Source organism: Phragmites australis, chromosome 17, assembly GCF_958298935.1.
Source record: "Phragmites australis chromosome 17, lpPhrAust1.1, whole genome shotgun sequence".
NCBI lineage: Eukaryota > Viridiplantae > Streptophyta > Magnoliopsida > Poales > Poaceae > Phragmites > Phragmites australis.
In genome coordinates, this window is record NC_084937.1 from 7,234,174 (window position 1) to 7,254,532 (window position 20,359).

The 20,359-nt window shown below is 43.5% G+C and overlaps 1 protein-coding gene across 1 annotated transcript; it reads right to left on the minus strand.

Moving 5' to 3' along the window:
- Positions 1-9,082: 9,082 nt before the first annotated feature.
- On the minus strand, positions 9,083-15,317 carry LOC133896839 (FRIGIDA-like protein 3). The gene is made up of 5 exons (XM_062337488.1): positions 15,297-15,317; positions 13,861-14,029; positions 12,434-13,468; positions 11,170-11,339; positions 9,083-9,729 (listed from the first exon to the last, which is right to left on the minus strand). The coding sequence occupies exons 1-5, from the start codon at positions 15,315-15,317 to the stop codon at positions 9,316-9,318; spliced, it is 1,809 nt and encodes a 602-aa protein (XP_062193472.1). The 3' UTR covers positions 9,083-9,315.
- Between the last annotated feature and the right edge of the window lie 5,042 nt (positions 15,318-20,359).

Consider the following 20,359-nt stretch of genomic DNA (forward strand, 5'->3'; position numbering starts at 1 on the left):
CAATTACAGAACCACCAGAATTCTGCGAGTGCTGCACAGGAAGCATCAGGAGCGAGGAAGATCCTGACTACAACTAAGACTTTGAAGAAAACCTCGAAGAAGACAAGTTTTATTTCCTCAATCATATTGAACCTATGTTTTCAAATAATCTACATGATCAACTTAAAACTAGACTTATATGGCATGTGCTACATATTATGCTTTTGCAAACTACTTAAGGTAGTTAATCCTATCAAACACATGACATGCATTAAATGTCTCATCCAAAATAAATATCACCCTAGGATTACCTGTTGTCATCTATATTAATGACAGACGACGCCTTGATATCTAGCATGCTTAGGATTGAATACGTCTCCTCGGAGACGTCGTTTTTAAAACACCTCTTCTCAGAAATAAGATTTATTGTTATCAATGGTAACTCATATACCATGAATCCTTGATGGTTGTGAATTCTGTGATGGTTGTGAAATCCTTATGCCATGTGGGATATGGTAGATGATGTGTAAAAATAGGTGAAAATTGTTTGGCGGGGGCAGGTGGAGTAGTACTCTGGATGAGGATGCTCCTGGAGGCTTGAGTCACCTCTGTGGTGTTCATTGCCAGAAGATACCTGTTCTGGTCGTTTAAGGACCGAGTCGTTGCACCGTCATGCTTAGCCACCCCCGTGCAACCATGCATCCTCAATGGGCAGGACTTGACTTCTCCTTTACCAGACTGAGTTAGGCATCATTCTAGGAGGCTGAGAGCAGCGAGAAGTCAAGTGACTATGTAGCCCTCTGTTTGAGCGTGCAGAGACCGGTAAATGCTTAAAAAGGGAACCTGGTGTTCAGTACAAGATCACTAGTACTTGGGGGTAAATCTCGTAGAAAAGCCCGGTAGGAAAGGTGATTGAAGTGTCTCGGTATGATTTGCTCCTCCGTTTGCAATGGTTGGAGGCTGAGCATATCGTGTAGGTACAGTGTACAACCTCTATAGAGTGTAAACCTAATCGAATAGCCGTATCCACAGTCATGGATATGCAACAACAGTAACCGTTTTGACTAGACTCTGGGTGCATGTGTCTTGATGAGTGAGTGTGTGGACTAGATGTCCGTGTGATGAGGTTCCCAACTCAATCCACCAGAAGCTATGTGGTACTAGAGGTACACCAGAGGTAATGACAGGAACTACGGAGTAAGGTGTAAATCCCAGATATAGCTTATTACCTGGTTTTTAAATGTTTAAACTATTTTTAAGTCAATCCTAGATGATGCAATTGGATACCTGCGTAAACTACTTTACGCTTAAAACTAAATTGTAAAGTCTTATCCTTGAATTACCCCCTTTATTCATCTATCAACACCTTGAAGTAGTATCAAGCTTGCTGATTACCTTTCATACTCACCCTTGCTGTCATTCAGATGAGAAAGTCGATGCTGACTTCTCTAGAGGTGAAGGCGAGGATGAAGAGTAGTCCTCAAAGTTGCGTTCGCAACGTAGCTGCTTGTGGCTTGGGTCTCTGCTCTCCACTGTATTTTAGTTGGCCGTTCGGCTAGGTTTGTAACCTTTTATACTCTATAACCTTAATAATTATGCACGAAGTTTGACTGTGATACTACAACTGTTATACTATGCGTATCAGCTACTTATCCAGAGACTGATACTGGAGGCATAGGAGAATCTGGGAATGGGGTCTTACAATAAGCATCTATACGGACACCACTATTTTGGTATGTACTCTTCTCATCTTGGGCAACCATGTAAAATGTGTTTATGTTTATATCGTACCCTTGATATGTCATAATTTTGTATATACGGCCTGAAGCCAATTTTTTTATCAGAGCACTTGTAGGAGTACTCGATTTTGTCATTTGATCTTGGAACCAAGTGGTGAACCTTTGCATATGTTGCCTTGCAACCCAAGCATCGATCTGCCCTGGATTCTCTTCAAGTAGCATATGCTTGTGCTCATCGACATATGAGCACACTTCTCTCATTTGTTGCAGCACGAGGAAATGAGCTTGGTCGTATGCCTTCAGATCATGAGTTATTGCCATCTTCCCCAGAACCCCTACACCTGCAAACCTCCCCTCGTGGTGAGACTTAGGAACGCCAATTGGGTTATTCGGGTCAATGTAATTAATAGACAACTCCAATGCCTTGTCCTTCACGTAACCTTACACGATGCATCCCTCATGAAAGGCTTGATTCCTTACATACGACTTGAGAACACTCATATATCTCTCATATGAAAACATGTGATGCAGAAACACGAGGCCAAGGTAGTGTATCTTCTTCACAAGGTGAGCAGTGAGATGTACCATGGTATTGAAAAAGGATGGTGGGAAATACACTTCAAGAATACATAGTCTTAAAGTGCCTTTTTTCTAGCTCCTCCAGCACGTCTAGATCGAGCACCTTTTGTTCAATTGCATTGAACAAAAAGCACAGGCACATGATAGCCTCGCGAAACTTAACTGGGAGGATGTTCCTAATAGCTACCACAAGTAGTGACGTCATTATCACATGGCAATCATGGGACTTCATCATGGTGAAATTTATTTTCAGCTCTTTCACCGATACAAGTATTGCGATATTGGATGAGTAATCGGAGGGAACTTTCACACTATGTAAGAACTCGTAGAATTCTTTTTTCTCCTTCTTGGAGAGAGTGATAGCTGCTGGGGGTAGGTGTTTTTCTTTGTCCGTATCATGTGTATGGAGCTTCGGCCTTAAGCCTATTTCTTCAAGGTTAGCTTATTCGTTCTCATGATCCTTTTCTTTTCCCAATGTACCGATCAGACTCTCGCAAATATTCTTCTTTACGTGCATGTTGTTGATAGAGTGGTGAACATCTAATTTTAACCAATACTCTAGCTCGAATAGTATTGATTTCTTGTTCTACATTCCTAATTGTTCATCATCCTTGGAGGATAATTTTTGCTTGCCAAGGATAACATTGATATTCTTAACCTGATTGTGGACATCTTCCCCGCTGAAATACCTTGGAGGTAACGCTTTCTCCCTTGTGCCATCTAACTGCTTGTCCATGTTTTGGTACGGGTGTTTCCTAGGAAGGAAACGTCGATGCCGCATGTACACTATTTTTTTTTAGTTGTTCAACCTCAAACTACATGTGTCATCTAAGCAATAGGGGCAGGCTTCACCTTTTCTTTTGCTCTGACCTAACAAGTTATGAAGTGATGGCAAATCATTGATGATGACGAACAACATGACGTACAAGGTAACGTACTCTTGCTTATACTAATCCCAAACCTCAACGCCTTCCAACAAGAGTTCCTTAAGATCATCGACTAAAGGCTTGAGGAACACATCGATATCATTGTCAGGTTGCTTCGGTCCTGATATCAAGATCCACAATATAATGTATTTTTACTTGTTACAAAGCCAGGGTGGAACATTGTAGATCGATAATACAACAGGTCAGGTGCTATGTGAGGTACTCATGTTACCAAATGGATTCATGCCATCTGTGCTCATAGCAAACATAATATTTCTCAATTCTTCAACGAATCAACCAAATATGGAATTAACGATTCGCCACTGAGCGGAATCCGTAAGGTGTCGTATCATTGTGTCGTTCTTACAACCCTCCTTATGCCAACACAACAATTGGGCCTCCTTTCTGTTGGCAAATAGACGCTTTAGACTGGGAATTATAGGAAAATACCACACCACCTTCCTAGAAGGCCCTTTATTTTTCTTGCCTCTATCCCCATCACCACTATCATTTCTACGCTTATATCGATAGTTCCACACGGGGCATTGATCCATCTCTGCATACTCTCCATGAAACAAGATACAATCATGCTTACATGCATGTATTTTAGAAGATAATTTATCCTTTAGGACTAGTCCTAAAGGATAAATTATCTTCTTTATATCATAGACGCCCTCGGACCAAGTTCTCCTTCGATAGCATGTCCCTTAGCAGATCCAACAATGCTTCAAAACTCTTGTCAGTCCAACCATGGGTTTCCTTCAGCTGTTGAAGCTTTAGGCTCCCAAATATCTACGTATACTTCTCCCTACATTTGGGATAAAGTCTTGGAATCCCACACAAATTTCTGGAATTTAGCAAACTCACCATTGTTATACTTGTCATGTCACTCGACATCCCGCACCATCTGGTCCACATTCTTCACAAAATCCTCGAGATTATTATCATTGAAACTTAAGATCATGATCCATTTCACCAGGTGTAAGTCCTTGATCCACACTATCAACATTGAGGGCTCGATCCATCTCTCCCTTGTTAAGCCCTCCTCGCCATGTTTGTTCCAACATGTATAATTCTCTTTAAATTCACGTATGACCAAGTATGCATGGATATTGTCTGGTTTCATCATTCCTGTAGTCGCGTCATAGACAATACATTGCCATTTTGCCACGATCTTTCATATCCGTCAAGCAAGCATTCATGAAATGCTTCACCCCCTCAAGTACTCCGGATAAGTCCGAGTCTCAAGCTACATCCAACTTTTATCCGTCATCTATAATTAATGTAAAAACATTCATTCTTTATTAACAATTACCTTAATTTCGTGGTTAAGCATGCGATTAAAAATTTCATACAATTACACTAGATCTGTGACATCTCGCGGTAGATCAAGCAAACCTAGTACCAAATCTAACATAAATACAACTCACTTTTACTAAGATTTTGGATAAAGATGCAAAATTGCCAATTACAGCCCAAAACACAACAAATCTACCAAATAGGGATTAGAGGAGGACGAAAGGGGGAGATTATGCAAACCTTCAAAGACCTAGCATCAATTCAAACTTCAAATCATCAAAATATTAGAGAGCCTCTAGAGGAACCGGAGAAAATCATTGATCTACTGTGCGCGCACAATGCTAGTCAATCTGAGCACGTATAGTAGCAAGCTAGATCTTATAATAGAACTAAATCATAAGTGACGGGTCGTAATATGACCTATCACTTATTATTTATGCAGAGAGACCCATTACCTATGCCATGTTATAAGTGACAGGTCGTAATATGACCTGTCACTTATGACTAATGCGGGGATATCTGTCACATGTGATCAGATCATAAGTGACGGGTGTAGTTATAACCCATCACTTATATCATAAGTAACTGGCAGTATTATAACCCATCACTTATGACCTACAATCAGTGACGGGTCTATGCCCGGTTCCGACCCGAGACTATATAAGTGACAAGTCGTATAATGACCCGTCACTAAATCGTGTTTCCTTTGTCCATTTTTCACGTAGTGAAAAGAGGGATCTCCTTTATTTCCGTATCATCAATCAAATGGCGAAAATGACCCATCATGGTGTGGTTCAAATTCGCATTGTTCTTGTCAGTTGCTTGATAAATTAGATTGAAGTATCCGGCCACAAGCCAATGCCCAGGACATAAAGCACGAATGCCATGCAGCTCTTGCAAAAAAAGGCAACTTGAAATCATCATCTTGAGGGCCATAAACCCCATTAAACCATCATTTGCGACCCTCATGTGAAACAGAAGAAACAGAACCAACCAAGGAGACATGCAGAACAGCAAGACGTCGACGCCTTGAATTAACTAACAATGGCTTGGCACGGACCAGAGCAGCACAACCACGATCGTCTGAAGAAACAAGCGGCGCTAGAACAACATCACAAGAGCTTGGCGCATTAGAAGTCACCGAGACAGGATTCAAGACCTCCACGGATAGGCCAGGAGCAACTGGTACAATGGATCCCATCATTCCAGCCAAGCCCAACAAAAGAAATGGAACCAACCGCTGAGAGCCTAACACAAACAGCACCATGCAAATCCAGCTCAGAAGGCGCCGACAAAGGGACAGAAGGAGCGGCGAGATCTTCCTCGGGCTCCAGGCACAACGGAAACTCCACTGCGGCTGGAGGGGACACGATATTTAGGGAAGACATGTCAATCAAACCGGTACCAATGCGGGAATCATTTCTTAGAACAGCCATCGTAAAGCCTTGGACATTCCCCGACGGCGGCCCGGCAACATTAGACTCCAACAGACGCATTGGCTCCTCAGCTGTCAGCAAGGCTGCCATGTGGTAGCCCCTGGGAAGGGGAGGCCCCAACCTAGATAGCACAGAAACACGGCCGGCAACACCACCACCGGCGACACCGCCGACGGAAGAACCACCGCACAGCAAAGAACCCAACAATGACTCAAAGAAACGATGGCGACGTCAATCATCACAACTGCCATCGTCATCCAAGGGAGGAGAACCCTCAAGCACGGCAATGTCTTTCACGAAGATGTCAACGGAGTAGATCAGGACCCTCTTCACCAGCAAACCAACCTTAACCATAGGAACCAGTGGCTCAACGATGGCCAAGTCGATAGTCGGTGGGAAGGACTCCGACCAAGAGTCCAAGAGCACCAGGATAAGAGCCAGAATGAAGAGAGGTCCGAACGTGCCACCATCGAAGGATGAAGACGCTGGATCCAGCAGGAAGGGCTAAGGAGTTGTTCCGCTGTTGCTAAGTCCTAGGCATGCGCTGGAACGCCACGAAGCTCCAGCTCGACCAAGAAACACAAAGACTTGTCGGAAGAGTGAGCCTGACCACCTATTGAAGATCAACCTGAAGAACAACGTGCGGACAGCAACCCACCATTTAGCATCCTCTCAACCGACGTCTCATCTAGGAGGAAAAGAAAATAATCTTCTGGCATTGAACGATGAATGGACAAAGCATCAGTATCTAAGTTGAACTTGTTCGCAATCTCAACCACCACCTCACGAGACGACAAGGCCAGCCCATTGCCGACCACTGAAACAAACACAACTTGGTGAATATCCTCCTCAGCACATGCAATACTCTCCGACCGGTCCAAGACGCAAAGCCTTCTGGAGGAGAGATCCTCAGATGAAGAAGCAAGGGCCGTAGACGAGGGAAGCACCGTAGAAGGATCATGGGAATATCAACCTTCCATAACAGGACGGAGAGGCAAGACCGAAGCTCCAGCACCTGACGAGGAGCGCCGCCTATGATGATGCAAGCTCCCACCACCCGAAGAATGTGAAGCCGAAGGACCCCACCAGTAGCATAAACACCATCGCCCGAAGAAGGAACCATAGCTACCAAGACCGGAGAGACCGAAGGAGACAGCCAACACCAAACCGAGCACCACGAAGTAACCTCCCAGCGAGGACCCTTCAAGGAGGCAGGCACCAAAGCAGGCCCCAAACCAGTGTCGTCCAAGACAGTCATAGGAACGATGCCCCATTGCTCGGCAAATAAAGCAACAGGGGCCTCTCCGACACTGAGCAACGCAATGGGCCACTGAGAAACAATTGAAGCACTTCCCTTTGAGATCAGCAAGGATGGAACAACGCGGCTAATGCGAAGGCCGAAGGCACTGCTTCGCAGCTCACTGACCAAGCCTCAACGAGGAAGGTTGGTGTAACTTAGAACACACTGCAGGCCGAAGGGAAACGACAACACCGAATGGAGCAGAAGGAGGCGGAGCGATCAGGGAGGTAGGCGCTGCAGCTGAGGAGGCCAAAGAGACCACAATGTCACGATAGGAAGGCGGATCAGGAGCATACAAACGCTGGCTGCAGGACTTAGGAGAAGACAGATTCGAGTCTTGCCAACAAAGAACCTTAGACCTACCCGCTAGGAGGAAAGGGCAAGCCAACGACGACAACGGAGATGAAGGAACCGGCGCTGGTGAGGGGGAAGGGACCGGCAGCAGTGGGAGCACAAACCGGGCAGTGGCCACCAGGGCATGAGCAACCACCGGCGTGGAACTAGGAGAGGAAGCGGCACTGGAAGGCTAAGGAAGTGGAGAGGACGCGACAAGGGTGCCAGGAGGGGAAGGGAGCGGAAAGGTCCATCCTTTGCTCCTCAGGCTTGAATAAATTATTTGGAATTGATGTGAAGTTGTATAAAGGAGATGATGATGTTCGCATTATTCCACAGCCTCTACAGTAGGTTGATCAGTGGCCAAATTATAAGAACCAGTAAGCTACAATGTATCGAGACACAAAGTTCATACGTACCTATGGATGTTTGATGAAGAACAACCAAATGTTTAGTATCAGATGTCAGCTAACAGTAGCAGCCCCCAAACCATACAGACCTAAAATAGCGACAGTATTCTACAAGAATAGCATCGTTTTTTTCTTTGCATCTTTCGTTTTTTTTTTTTTCAATCGTCCCAAGCCCCATGAATTGACATGTTCTTTTGGTCTACATGGAACTCGTCTTCGAATTCTTTTTTCTAAATGTACCATAAACAAAATCTCAAATGCTCAGTATGTTAGCTGACATGTACGTTATAGTAATGCATTGCATTGCAACTCTAGGCGAGATGAGCCCCGTTTATAAGCATGCATGTCGATATATTAGTTGTTGACGTAGCGAGTGCTACTTGAGCTTCTGTTATCGATTGCAACAACATACAGCGCACGCACATTCGCTGGTTGTGTATCTGGAGTTGTCCAACAGAAAGTGATTGTAGCCTCTTCGTAGAATAGCTTCCATCTTTATAATTAGCACCCTCTACCATCACTCGTGTGATTGTTCTTCAACAAGTAGCCGAGTATCCACCAGAATGATTATTGCATTGATAAAATAAAATCAAAACGAAGCAAAGAGAAAATAATTTATAAAACGTCCTAAAATCCAGCTCTGTTTTGTTAACGAGCGAATCTTTTAGGTATGTACTGAAAGCTAAAACAGAACATAAACTAGACGTATCCACTAATACACACATTATAAAAAATAAAATTTTAAAATAGATGTAACTACCTACCATGAATGTACAACTGAAACAATAACGAAAATTGAGCTTCAAGAAACTTACCGGTCGTCCGATCTTAAAATAAGCAGGCCTAACGTCGGAGTCCACTGCTCTATTATCTCCTAGGCAATAGAGAGAAAAATGCAAAACAATGGACAAGTAATGCTTTGAAAAACAATGGGCATCCATTTTGGTTGTAGCAGATAAATCAATAAACGCACAGGATCCTCCGTGCGAAGCACAAAAGCCCTTAATAATCTCTTGAGTTACTCCAGCCATTTCATACTCTTTGTAAAAACACTAGTATGTCAGGTAAACCGAAGGCCACGTGTAGAACATGAGCAGATTCATCATAACTAAACATTAGGTGTAAATTATGTCATAAGTCACAAGGACGCAAAATTAACAGATTTTCACAATGGACACTCAGTACACACACGGAGCGGTCTGACTATTTTTCAGCTAGGCAAACTACCTAGTTGACTGATACAACTACAACGCAGCAGGTTAAAGGCTAAACAGTTAAGAAAGAGCACCTGCACTTAGCTCTCTCCATTAGTATTTAGTGCATATAAGGTACCTGGTACTGGACCGGATAGCCATTACCATAATATGGTGTGTAGGCAGGTGATATGGTGTAGGGGGGTGGGCTTATAATCGTAGGATGATGGGCCTCCGCACCGTACACAATCTGCCTCTCATAAGGGTAGGGGTGCCTCTCTGCTGGTGTTGCCTGATAGAAGCTTCTGTCAGGAAAGCTGGTAATACAGGGTGCGTAGACTGATCCATTGGCACGAGGCCTCTTGGACTGTGGCTTTGCTGCTTCAACAGCTCTCCTCTTGTCTGCCTTGGCTTTCTCCAGCTGGGCCACCCTTTTCTGAAGAGGATCAATGGGGTATTGTTCGTCGAGCTTGTGCTCCTCAATGCACTTGATGACAGCTTTCAAGGCAGATAGCTCACGTTCATTCATTTCATTCTGAAAAGGGGAGGTCATTAATCTGACAATCTGACAAAGTACTTGTCACAGATGCTGGATAAATGAATCCAGCCATTATTATGTATGCACACTACAATACTAAAAGATAGAGAAACACCAACCACCTTAGACAGATATTTTATGATTCAGAATAAGAGAGCAAATGCCGAAGGCAAATAGCTAATATATTGTCTGCAGCATGGTTTTTAAGGTGGTAAGGCGAGCCGTGGCGAGCCAACCCCTTCCAATAGCACCTAGGCGACACCTAGGCGCTCATGAGGCGAGGTGAGGCGACACCATACCAGCCTAAGAAACAGCAAAACAGAGGCAGGGAGGAGGAAAGAAAAAGAAAAAGGAAAAAGAAAAAGTGGAAAGGGAAAGCAGAAGGGAGGGGAGGTCGGCCTAGCCCACCAGCCAGCCCACATGTGCTTCCCCTCCTGTAAATATCCCCTCCCATCCCTTCCCAGGTCGATGCGGAGCCACTCCCATGTCCTTAAATGTGCAGCGTTGCTTCTCTCTCTCTCTCTCTCTCACACACACACACACACACCGCCACTTCTCTCGCCCACCTCCCCTTCTTTCTCTCTCCATTGTGCCGCCGGCCCACCACTCCTTCGCCCTCTCACTCCCCTACCCTTCACTGCAGGGCCCCTTAGATCGACCACCGCCTCCACCCTCTTCCAGATTTTCTGCATAGGCCACCAGCGCCGGAGCCGGCGAGGATGGGGGAGGCGACGGTTGCTGGCATTGTTGGCCGGTTCCCCTCCTGTTTTCCCTCTATTCTCCCTCCCTCCCTCTCTTTCGCTGCTTTTCTGGCAAGGCGACGGAGACGCCTTAAAAACCATGGTTTGCAAGCTAAGCTAGATATCAATTATTGAACTTCTTTGTAGCATAACTCAAGCTGCTAATGGAAAGCAGATTCAGAGCAAAACAATTTCCCACCTCTATGATGACATCAAGTCCAGTGCTGCACTATTTCCAGAATAAAATAATGAAAAAATATTCTAAGATATACTAATTAACAGACCATGTCCCGAAAGCCAATGATTCAAAATCACTCTGAAAGCGCCAAATTCCTGGATTAGATGACTCACACAGGGTGCCTAGAAATTTAAATAAAAGGTGCAAAGGTCTAGCTTAGGGAACTCTTTTCAGATGTGTTAAAAAGGCTCCTGAACCAAAAAAGAAAAGGTATTTAAGCCTCACTGTTGTTTGAAATGTCTGAACAAAAGTTAGCTCAGGTGGCATAATGCCTGATCTGACGAATAGAATTCTCATGAGGCAGTTCAGCACAATGTTATTAGGGTATGTGGCAATATTTTATCAAACTTCCAAAATAAAAGAATGATGTAGGTGCATAATTCAACACTTGGTGACAGTAGAAAGTAAGAATTGTAGTTCTATGAATGAAAAATCTAATATTGAAGTGAAAAATATTACCTGTAATCCAGGATGTACCTTTCCATTCTTGACAGTTGACATGCTCTTGACTTCCTTCAGATAAGCTTTCAATAATTGCACTGGTTCAAACTGATCTGTCAGCTCAAAGGCATAAGCCAAATTAATTGCATCAATTGGTCTACCACTGTCCACCAGAACTCCAATGACACCTGAACACAGAATCTCCATCAATAAATAACCTTTTTCATGTGGCAAATGCTAAACATGTGAAAAGAAAAGAACATACAAGAGAAACATAAAAATCACAAAGGAAAAATGGGACAAAACAAAACTAACAGTATAAAGAAGTTTCACATATTGATGGACTTGTGAAACAAAAGCAGATACAAGAGCAGCCGGCATTCATAGCATAGGCTTGCGCCATATTATAAAAGTAAGCAATATCCTTCTAGTTCATGGACCATGTGTTACAACAATTGTCATTCCCACAAGTGAAAAATAATACTTTCTGAACAGGATAACTGTTGAAAGTTTGGAACTATGAACGCTCTAACAAAATAGCAAGAACAAATAAGCAATTGGAGCACAAAGTCAATGAAATAGGATTTTGAGCAAAGTCACATTAGCTTCATATATATCAGTAGATAAGACTAGAGGAGAAACTAATAAGAAAGGACTAAACATTGAAAAGAAGATAATTTGCACAGGATAATCATAGTAAAAAACTTGCAATGCATAATTAACTAAAACTACAAGAGAGACACTACAATCGCACAACAATACAGCTCATGGAGTATGATGTTCAACCCCCAAATCAACAAAAGTAAAGCAACAGTTATGAAATTTTGGAAACAGAGAACTAGGCGATAGCTTAGTTGATTGAGCCTCCCATTGAGGAGGTCGCCCACCCAGGATCAAACCCGAGCGCTCACAAAGTGGGTACCTCCCAGAGAAAAATGGCTAGCGTGTCTCCTAGCCATCTAGGGTTCAGTACCCCCCCCCCCCCCTCCTCCCTATATTAAGGGCAACGCTAGGGTACATCTCTCCTCGTGGTCAAGTTACCTTTTTAAAATTTTGAATAGAAAAAAAAAGTGATTTTACAGGAAAAATTGATTTATTCTAAGGATCTTTTGACTGAACCTAATAACCAGCAAGTGATGATATAGATAATTACAAATTAACAATCATCTAAGTGGTTTGACTATATGACCATGTTTTATATTTGTTAGAATAAGGAAAAAAATATGACTTATGGTCAATGTGTGTAAGAGCTAGGTACATGATCAATTATAAAAGCACTGACCTGGCATCTTCTGTGACAACCCTAGTAATCGACAAAGCTCGGGAGTTTGGCGACGGCGACTGACAGAGGGAAGTAGCTTGCACAGATCATCTTCCTCAAATTCACCAAAAATACCAAAGGTTGCCAGGAGTTGAAGAAAAGCATGTGCTTCCAGACAATTCCCATTGCTATCATCAATGTCAGGGCTATCCAGCTTGGATTTCCACTCCAATGCAATACTTTTTGCACGCTCTTTGATATTTCCTGTAAGCATTTGGCCCTCAGATATGCAACTAGTTATAGCATCAGTTTGGAGCTGTCCAAGCGACTCCATCAACAAGAGGCACGTTCTTCTTAGACCCAGAAGGTTTCCATCCTTTTTTCCATCTAGTACTAGATTCTCTCCAGAATAAAAGCCTTGCAGAGAATCCAACACCAAGCCATACGGATCGGATGCTCTCCTTAGTGCAACTGGGATCTCCTCTCGTATGATTGCCAAGTTCTTCCGATTGTCTGAAATGAACTTATGAAGCTCATCAACATTCATTTCTTCACAGAGGGCAGCAAGTTCAGAAGGAGGCTTCACAGCAGCATTGTCACGTTGCAGGTGTGCACTCTCTTCAGAAGCAGTTTTAGGCAACTTCACACCAAGATTATTCAATGCTGTGTTCATTGGGTTGATGGCAGGAACAGGTAAGGAAAGCTTGGACTTCCCAAATATCATTGCTAAAGCAGCGTCTCTTTTCTCCTGCAACCTTTTCATCGAAGTCAGTTCCTTAGCTGTAACAGCGGCCTCCCGCTGCACCAGCATCTGCTCGGATTTCACAATTGTCTCCTTGAACTCCTTCTCCTGCTGTTTCAGCTCGTCAAACTTATTCTTGAGCGACTGCTCAAGCCCATGAAAATGGTCCTCGAGCTGCTTCCACTTCAGGTTCATGGAAACAGCACTCTGGCTCTCAAGCTCAGCAAACGCCCGCTGAAGCTGCTGTAACTTAGAGCTTGTAGACTCCATAAGAGTAGCCACAGATTCCATGTGGGACACAACGGTGACAGATTCTGCAAGCAGGGCAACAAAACAACTCAGCTAATTCATACCCTGACCGAAACAAACACAGTAACAACCAAAAGCTGAAAATTTCACATTATTTCCATCAATTAAGTCAGCTATCTGAATCAAGACCCACAACACTTCTTTGTTCGAAAGAACAAGACAACATTGCCAATAAGCAGCCGTTCTATGGTGACCAGATTTTCTTCAGAGGCATACAAAAAATCTAATGGAAATGGAATTCATCTCCCCACGGGAAAGATGGACAACTCGATGGGCAATTCATTCAGAGGCAGGGCCTACCTACACAATCGCTACTTTACAAAGAATTAAAGCAGCAATTTGGTACTCGGGATGTCTGGATCTGGGACCAAGGAGAAGAAATCGGTTGCTTACTTACCGCAGCGGCGGGCAGAGGCGATGGAGGGGCTCCCCGTCGCTTCCGTCCCCCCCCCCCCCCCCCACGGCCCTGCGCGCCTCCGGTGGTTGGGGGAGGAGATCAGGGTCGCCGGCGCTTGGAGCAGCGATGGGTATGAGAGGAGGGGAGAGGAAAGTGAAGGGAGTGAACCCTAGGCGAGGCGTGGGTCGCCTTTTTGTGGAGATGGGAATGGAGAGGGAGGTGCAGCTGGGTCTGCTAAGATCAAACCCAACAGCTTTTCTTCGCGGTCCAGATTCTCGTCGTGGAGGGATTCTTGTTTCCTTTAGCACTCTAAACGTTTCTCTTTACGGTTCTTTTCACGATGGAATTCTCATGGTCATTCCCTTCAGGATGGGATTCTCTCTGTTCTCTTCGTAATTTTTCTCGAAGAGAAGCTGTTGAAGATGAGAGAAAATAAAAGGAATAGGAACGGAGAAAGGAATCGAAAAAAGACGAAATGAAGAAAATATGGTTAGGATAGTCTAATATGAGTGTGAGAAGGGCACGGCTCTAATAAGCATGTCTTTAGCTAGAGGTAACGCGAGAAGCATGTCTTTAGTTAGAGGTAACGTGATATAGGATATGGTTTTCTCTGTTTTAATGACATAATTTGTTTTTAGTTAGACGGTAAGGATGAGTTTTTTTATTTAGTTAGAGAGATGAGGATGGTTGAAAATGAAAATTATCAACTAATTATATCTTTTAATATTAATTAAAATATATTAATCAACGTGCACTGACGCATATTAATGTTACTTTCTCATTAATTACCACTGATTAGCATATTAACCTTTACAAATTCTAATCTTATAGCAATATATACTAATAAGTAATACAAATATACTAATATCACTAATCATTTTACTATTGAGTATGATTAGTAAAGGTGGATAGTTTTGTCTTACCGATTTGAAAGAATAGTTTCATTTAGAATATTAAAAGAATATTTTCTAAGAGGTATCCTCACTATCTCTGAACCAATACCATAAAAATAGGGATCTCCTCCTATGTCATCCTATCTCCTAAACTAAATACACCCTAATGCGGTAGTGAAAAGGGAGGGTTAATTATGTTGTTGTTTTTTTAGTTTTAATTTTTAAAATTTTTAGAGTGGATTATTTTTAGCTCTAAAAATCTAAAAAATTTAGAGCTAGAATCGTGAACAGATTTAGAGTCTTTTGATTGATTTTCTTATTTTTATTTTACACTAAAAATAGAGGTTTAAATCATGTTCTTTTATTCTATAAACTTTAAATCCTATTTAAATTTTAGAGTTGAAGCTCTGTCAAACAAAACATATATCATGACATCGCGATTTTGCAAGATTCAAAATTATATCTTACAGAATAGTTGATATGCCACTGCAGAATGTTAGTTCTTTAATATATGCCATTATATAAAATTTTGGATAAAATTACCTTTGTATTTCTTAACTCCATCCCCTTCGATAAAAATTTAAAAAAGAACTCCACCACCCAAATGCTTGAGAAGAGAGAGCAGGAGTACACGGACTGCCTCCCGCAACGGCAAGGATGTGGCCGCTGTGAAGCGTTCCCAACTCCCTTCACGAATTTTTTTATATATTTTTTCTAAATTTTTTAATATTACATGCCTGTTTAAAAAATAATGAAGTCTACCCTACCGGACGACACATTGTGAGCCTTGGCAAGCAACGCATTTAATAATTAGAGAGAGGAATATCTCGTCCGTTGTTCGTGGCTGTGACGCCGTGCGGGCTCACCCAAAAGGTATCGCCCACTGAGCGGACAACACCTTTTGAGTATGTAGGCCAGTCACGCCAACTCTGTCGACGTCAGCACCTCATTTGACATATTCAGCCGAGAGAGGGGAGAGGAGAGGGGCGGGGAGGAGTGGGAGATTTGTGCGATGAAGCGTGTTGAAAAAAAGAGGTAAATCTTTTCTCTTTTTTTACAAATCCGGTAGAATAACATCTAGTACTAGATTTTGACATAGGTTGGATATTAGATCGAGATTTTGTTTTATATATATGGTAGTAAAATGTAGATCTAGATTTAGAATTAGGGTTAGATGTAGTTCAGCAAATAGATCATGTCTATACGTATATTTTAGAAATTAGAAGTAGTATTTAGAAATATTTTAGGTATTAGATGTAGGATTTAGATATAGTGCAGTCATAATTGATATGATAGATGTTGGATTTAGATGTGTTTGATGTAGCAAATCGGGAATATATTGTTGCAGCATAGATTATATGTTGGGCTACGCTTGTAATGAATTTTGCATTGTAGATGTAGTTTAACATGATTCTTTCAGTTATGTCGCAATAATATCATAGTTGTTGTCAATGGTTGCTAGTTATAACGGATATGTGGCAGTTTTGGATTTTTTATGGGGACAGTAAAATCTTATATGGTCCGAAAGGTGTAGTATTGTCGGTATTTAAGTCAATAGACAAAGGTATATCCAAACCAATGCAGAAAAGTGTCAGATACTTGTATGTTTGGTTGATGCAGGGTTTCAAAATAGACCCTGAGGTTCAAGAGATGACCATTAGCATTGTTGGCAACCGTTATAGAGAATGTGTGTACTGGGAGGTATTCCTGCTCTGAAAAGATGAATTGTGGAAGAGGTACCTGCATGATGTTGTGTACAGAGGTTAGCCTCCTGTGTTACTTGTGAAATGGAAGAATAAGAAGGCAGTTTGGGAGATGCAAGGTGAAACGCACACTGAGGAGGAGGGTGATGAGGACGAGTATGACGAAGATATCGATCTAGATGGTGCACATTCATTGGATTATCCGACTAAACCGACTGGTAAGGCAGACGAGGGGGAACGAATCCCTTCTCTAATTGAACGAATCCCTTCTCTTGAGTCTTGCCAAATGACAATGAAGCTGGCATCACACGGAGGAGCAGGTCATCTACTAGGTTATTTAGCGAGTGGATTGAGAATGAGCCCAAAGATAAGTGGGGTCTTCTCTACGACACAAACGGGGCTAGGTACGGCATTATGACTACAAATTTAGCAGATGTTTATAATTGAGTGATGAAATGTGTGAGGGGTTGCCACTAGTGGAGATTGTAGAGTTCATACTTCAAGGGATATGCAAGTATTTCAGGGACCGCTATGCAGTAGCGCACACGACACTGAATAATGCTAGTATGATTTATGGGATGAAGATGACTAAGTACATGGAAGACAAGGTGGAGAAGGCAAAGATGCACCGGGTGAAGACCATAGGAACTACATAGCAGAGATACAAAATTCTATGCAGGGACAAAGAAAGGATACGGGGCAAGCATGAGAGAGTTATCCACGAGTGCACTATCTTCGATGATAGGTGTGTTTGCACTTGCTACAAGCCGATGCTACTGCATAAGCCATGCTCCCATGTGATTGCCGCGTGTGCTCTGATGGGGCTAAGGACTCGGAGGTTCGTCTATGACTACTTCAAGAAGGAAGCTCTGTTCGACACCTGGAACTATGAGGTCTATGGTTTCGAGATTTATGGTTCTTTCACGAAGGAACCTGGGCCTGATGCTTTGTTCGTACTGGATAATGACAAGATGAAGCATAAGAAGGGGCGACGCAGGACTACGAGACTCCATAATGACATGGATGAAGTAGAAACTGGACGTCGTGTGAAATGGTGCAGCAAGTGCAACAGAACAGAACACACTTACAAGAAATGCACCAGTGGTGTTCCAAATGTGAACCTCGCAGAAGCAGGTCCATCCGGGTCTGCTGGAGATGGGAGACGTCCTTGTAGTCATCAATCGTCGGCTTTGTCAGCTCATTGAGATTGATTAATGTTGTAATTTCGTGCGTGATGGATATTCATGTGCACACCATTGTACTTACTGTGTGAGTGCCAAGATGGTCACAATGTTCGAGGTTGTAACGTGTTATGTTATGATTTGTTCACATATATCATGTTATATGCCCGACCATGGGGTCCTTGAAGGCAGACGTAGGGTAAGTTCAATGCAATTTGTGTGCGTTTATGTTGGTTGCTTTATTGTATTGTCTAACTTAGTTAGGTTGCACAACTGAGTTGGTCTAGCATGCAGACACAACGCGCGTACCCAGACTTCGTTCGCTAGTTCAGTGAGCTGACGGTGGATTGTGTGCGTTGGTGGCCGTATATGTAGGCCAAGGTACTTCGACGCGCTTTGTTTGGACTTTTGGTGCTTTGCCTACATAACCAGGAGTACTGGCTCATGACTCGCGCCCTCATCTTTGACATCTATATCGAGGAGTACTCACCGCATCGCGTGATGCGGCAGTTTGGGAAGTTCCAGTCGTAGCTACTACCGTTGACTAGGTCAGTGCCTATCAACATACACTGGTGCGTAACATTGTAATTACATTTTCATACGACCCATGTGTATACCTTGTATTCACGGACTTATGTTTCTACAGGTTGATGCGGAGGGGGCTCATTCCACTAGCGTGTTTACGTCACGTGTGCAGAGATGGGTTGAAGAATGGGACGCAGCTGTCGAGCACATCGTGGATGAGAAGCGGCCACACTTAGAGGAGGCATACGTTGAGTACCTCTCATTGTTTGTGCATTGGACGCGGGTCTGGGTGACATACACACCAGCCGAGTTTCCACGGCACATGGCGAACATGCGCGATATGTACCCTACGCACAGGGACCAGGCTCGTTTGCTTGAGGTACGAATAACCCTACGCGATTCATCATTTACCTCAATTATTAGCTTAAAAATTATGAAGTGAGATGAAGTTTATCTTTGCAGAGGGACATACTATGCCAGATTGATGTGGAGTCCGTTTAGCCAGGATATCCCTTTACTTAATACACCGATAGTAGCCCCTAAGCCTCCCAATGACCGTGGTCCAACCTAGTTGCGCCACTTGGGTCCTGGGAAAATGCAGTTCGCCCAGGGAGTGGTCGTTTGTTCTCATGGTTCTGAACTTCGTGTCATGTGGGGAGGCTTAAGTATCCTGAGAGAGAGAAAAAAGGGGAGAGCGAGAGAGAGACATTGATTGCCGCTGGACCCGAAGGATTCTTGGTTCTATTAGTGCCCCCTCAGGCCTTGAGTGTTTTGAACGCTGCGCCGGTTAGGGTGTTGCTGTGGCTTCTTAAAAGGCAAGAGTTTGATGGCCATGATCCATTCCCTTGCCTTTCTCCCTCCCATCAGATCTTCTAGTGCCTAGAGCCCTTTCGTTTTTATACTGTTTCGTGCTGCGCTCTAAAGGGTAGGTGGGCCTTAGGTCATGGCATACTCCCTTCCTTCATCGCCAGAGGGGCCGATGATCTTGGATGACTCAGTGGAGGTGGAGTCACCTCCGCTTCCGGATCCGCCTGTCGAGACGCTTTCGGAGGCAGCTTTCATTGCGGAAGCGCTCACAAGGTTGGGTCCGGTGCTTGCAAGACTGGTGATGGGATTGTTGGCATGATCTTCCAATAGGTAGCGATAAGTCGGTAGGTGGAGAACTCGACGTTGATGATCCAAAGGCTTCGACCCGAACAGATCGTCTCCCTTGCAATCACTACACCACAGCTCCGTTGGTTATCAACCGTGTCGCGCGGTTGACCTCACCAAGAAGGCTCAATCCCTGCAAGCGTACCGAGAACACAAGCAAGAACGTAGAAGATGCAATCTGAAATATTGCGAATAGAATTCAAGCACTCAAAGTTGGGGTTCCACAAACACTTGCGGCGGCCTAGTTGGTCCGGAACAAGAGCAAAAATCTCACAATCTGTGTGTAGATCAATATCTAAGCAAAACCTAACCCTAATGAGGGTGTCGGCTACTGTATATAAAAGACTAGGGTCGGCCAAGGACCCCTGGACGCATCCCTAATGGACTCCAACATGTTACACGGCCCAACGGGCTAAAAGATGGTGGCGCAACACCCTGATAGATTCTGGATATCCACTTGTTTTACAATTCCTGTTGACTCAGAAAGAATTTGGACATGGGACCAGTCCTGTTGGAAAGCCTATATCCTTAGTGTGAGGAACCGTCCAAATAGTATTCTAATTAATCATCAGGAGGATCATTATTCATAATCACAACCTCGACGATTAACCAGAATACCATTCCGGTAGTCCCGGCACGTGTTTTGTGCCCAGGATCGGAACACATGCCTTCCAACTCAAATATCACAACACAGTTTAATAGAGAGCAAATAATTAAACTGGATTACCATTATTAAACATGCAACTGCTTCCACAATTTACAACAAAAGAGGAACAACAACAACTACGCAGCGGAAGATAAATCTATACAACAAAAGAATATGGAGCCGTATGCCCTTAGGCTCCATACCACAAGCACCGGAGTTCGGAGTAGAAGGTGCTACTCCTGCCCGCCACCCTGATCGGCAGGCACAAAGTAGCCGAACACTGCCTCTCCCTCGCCAACCTGCGAACCTGAAAGCAACTTAAGGGCAGCACCCCTTAGTACGAAGGTACTAGCAAGTCTTACACAGTATGAGTATATATATTCTCGACTCCAAGGATCA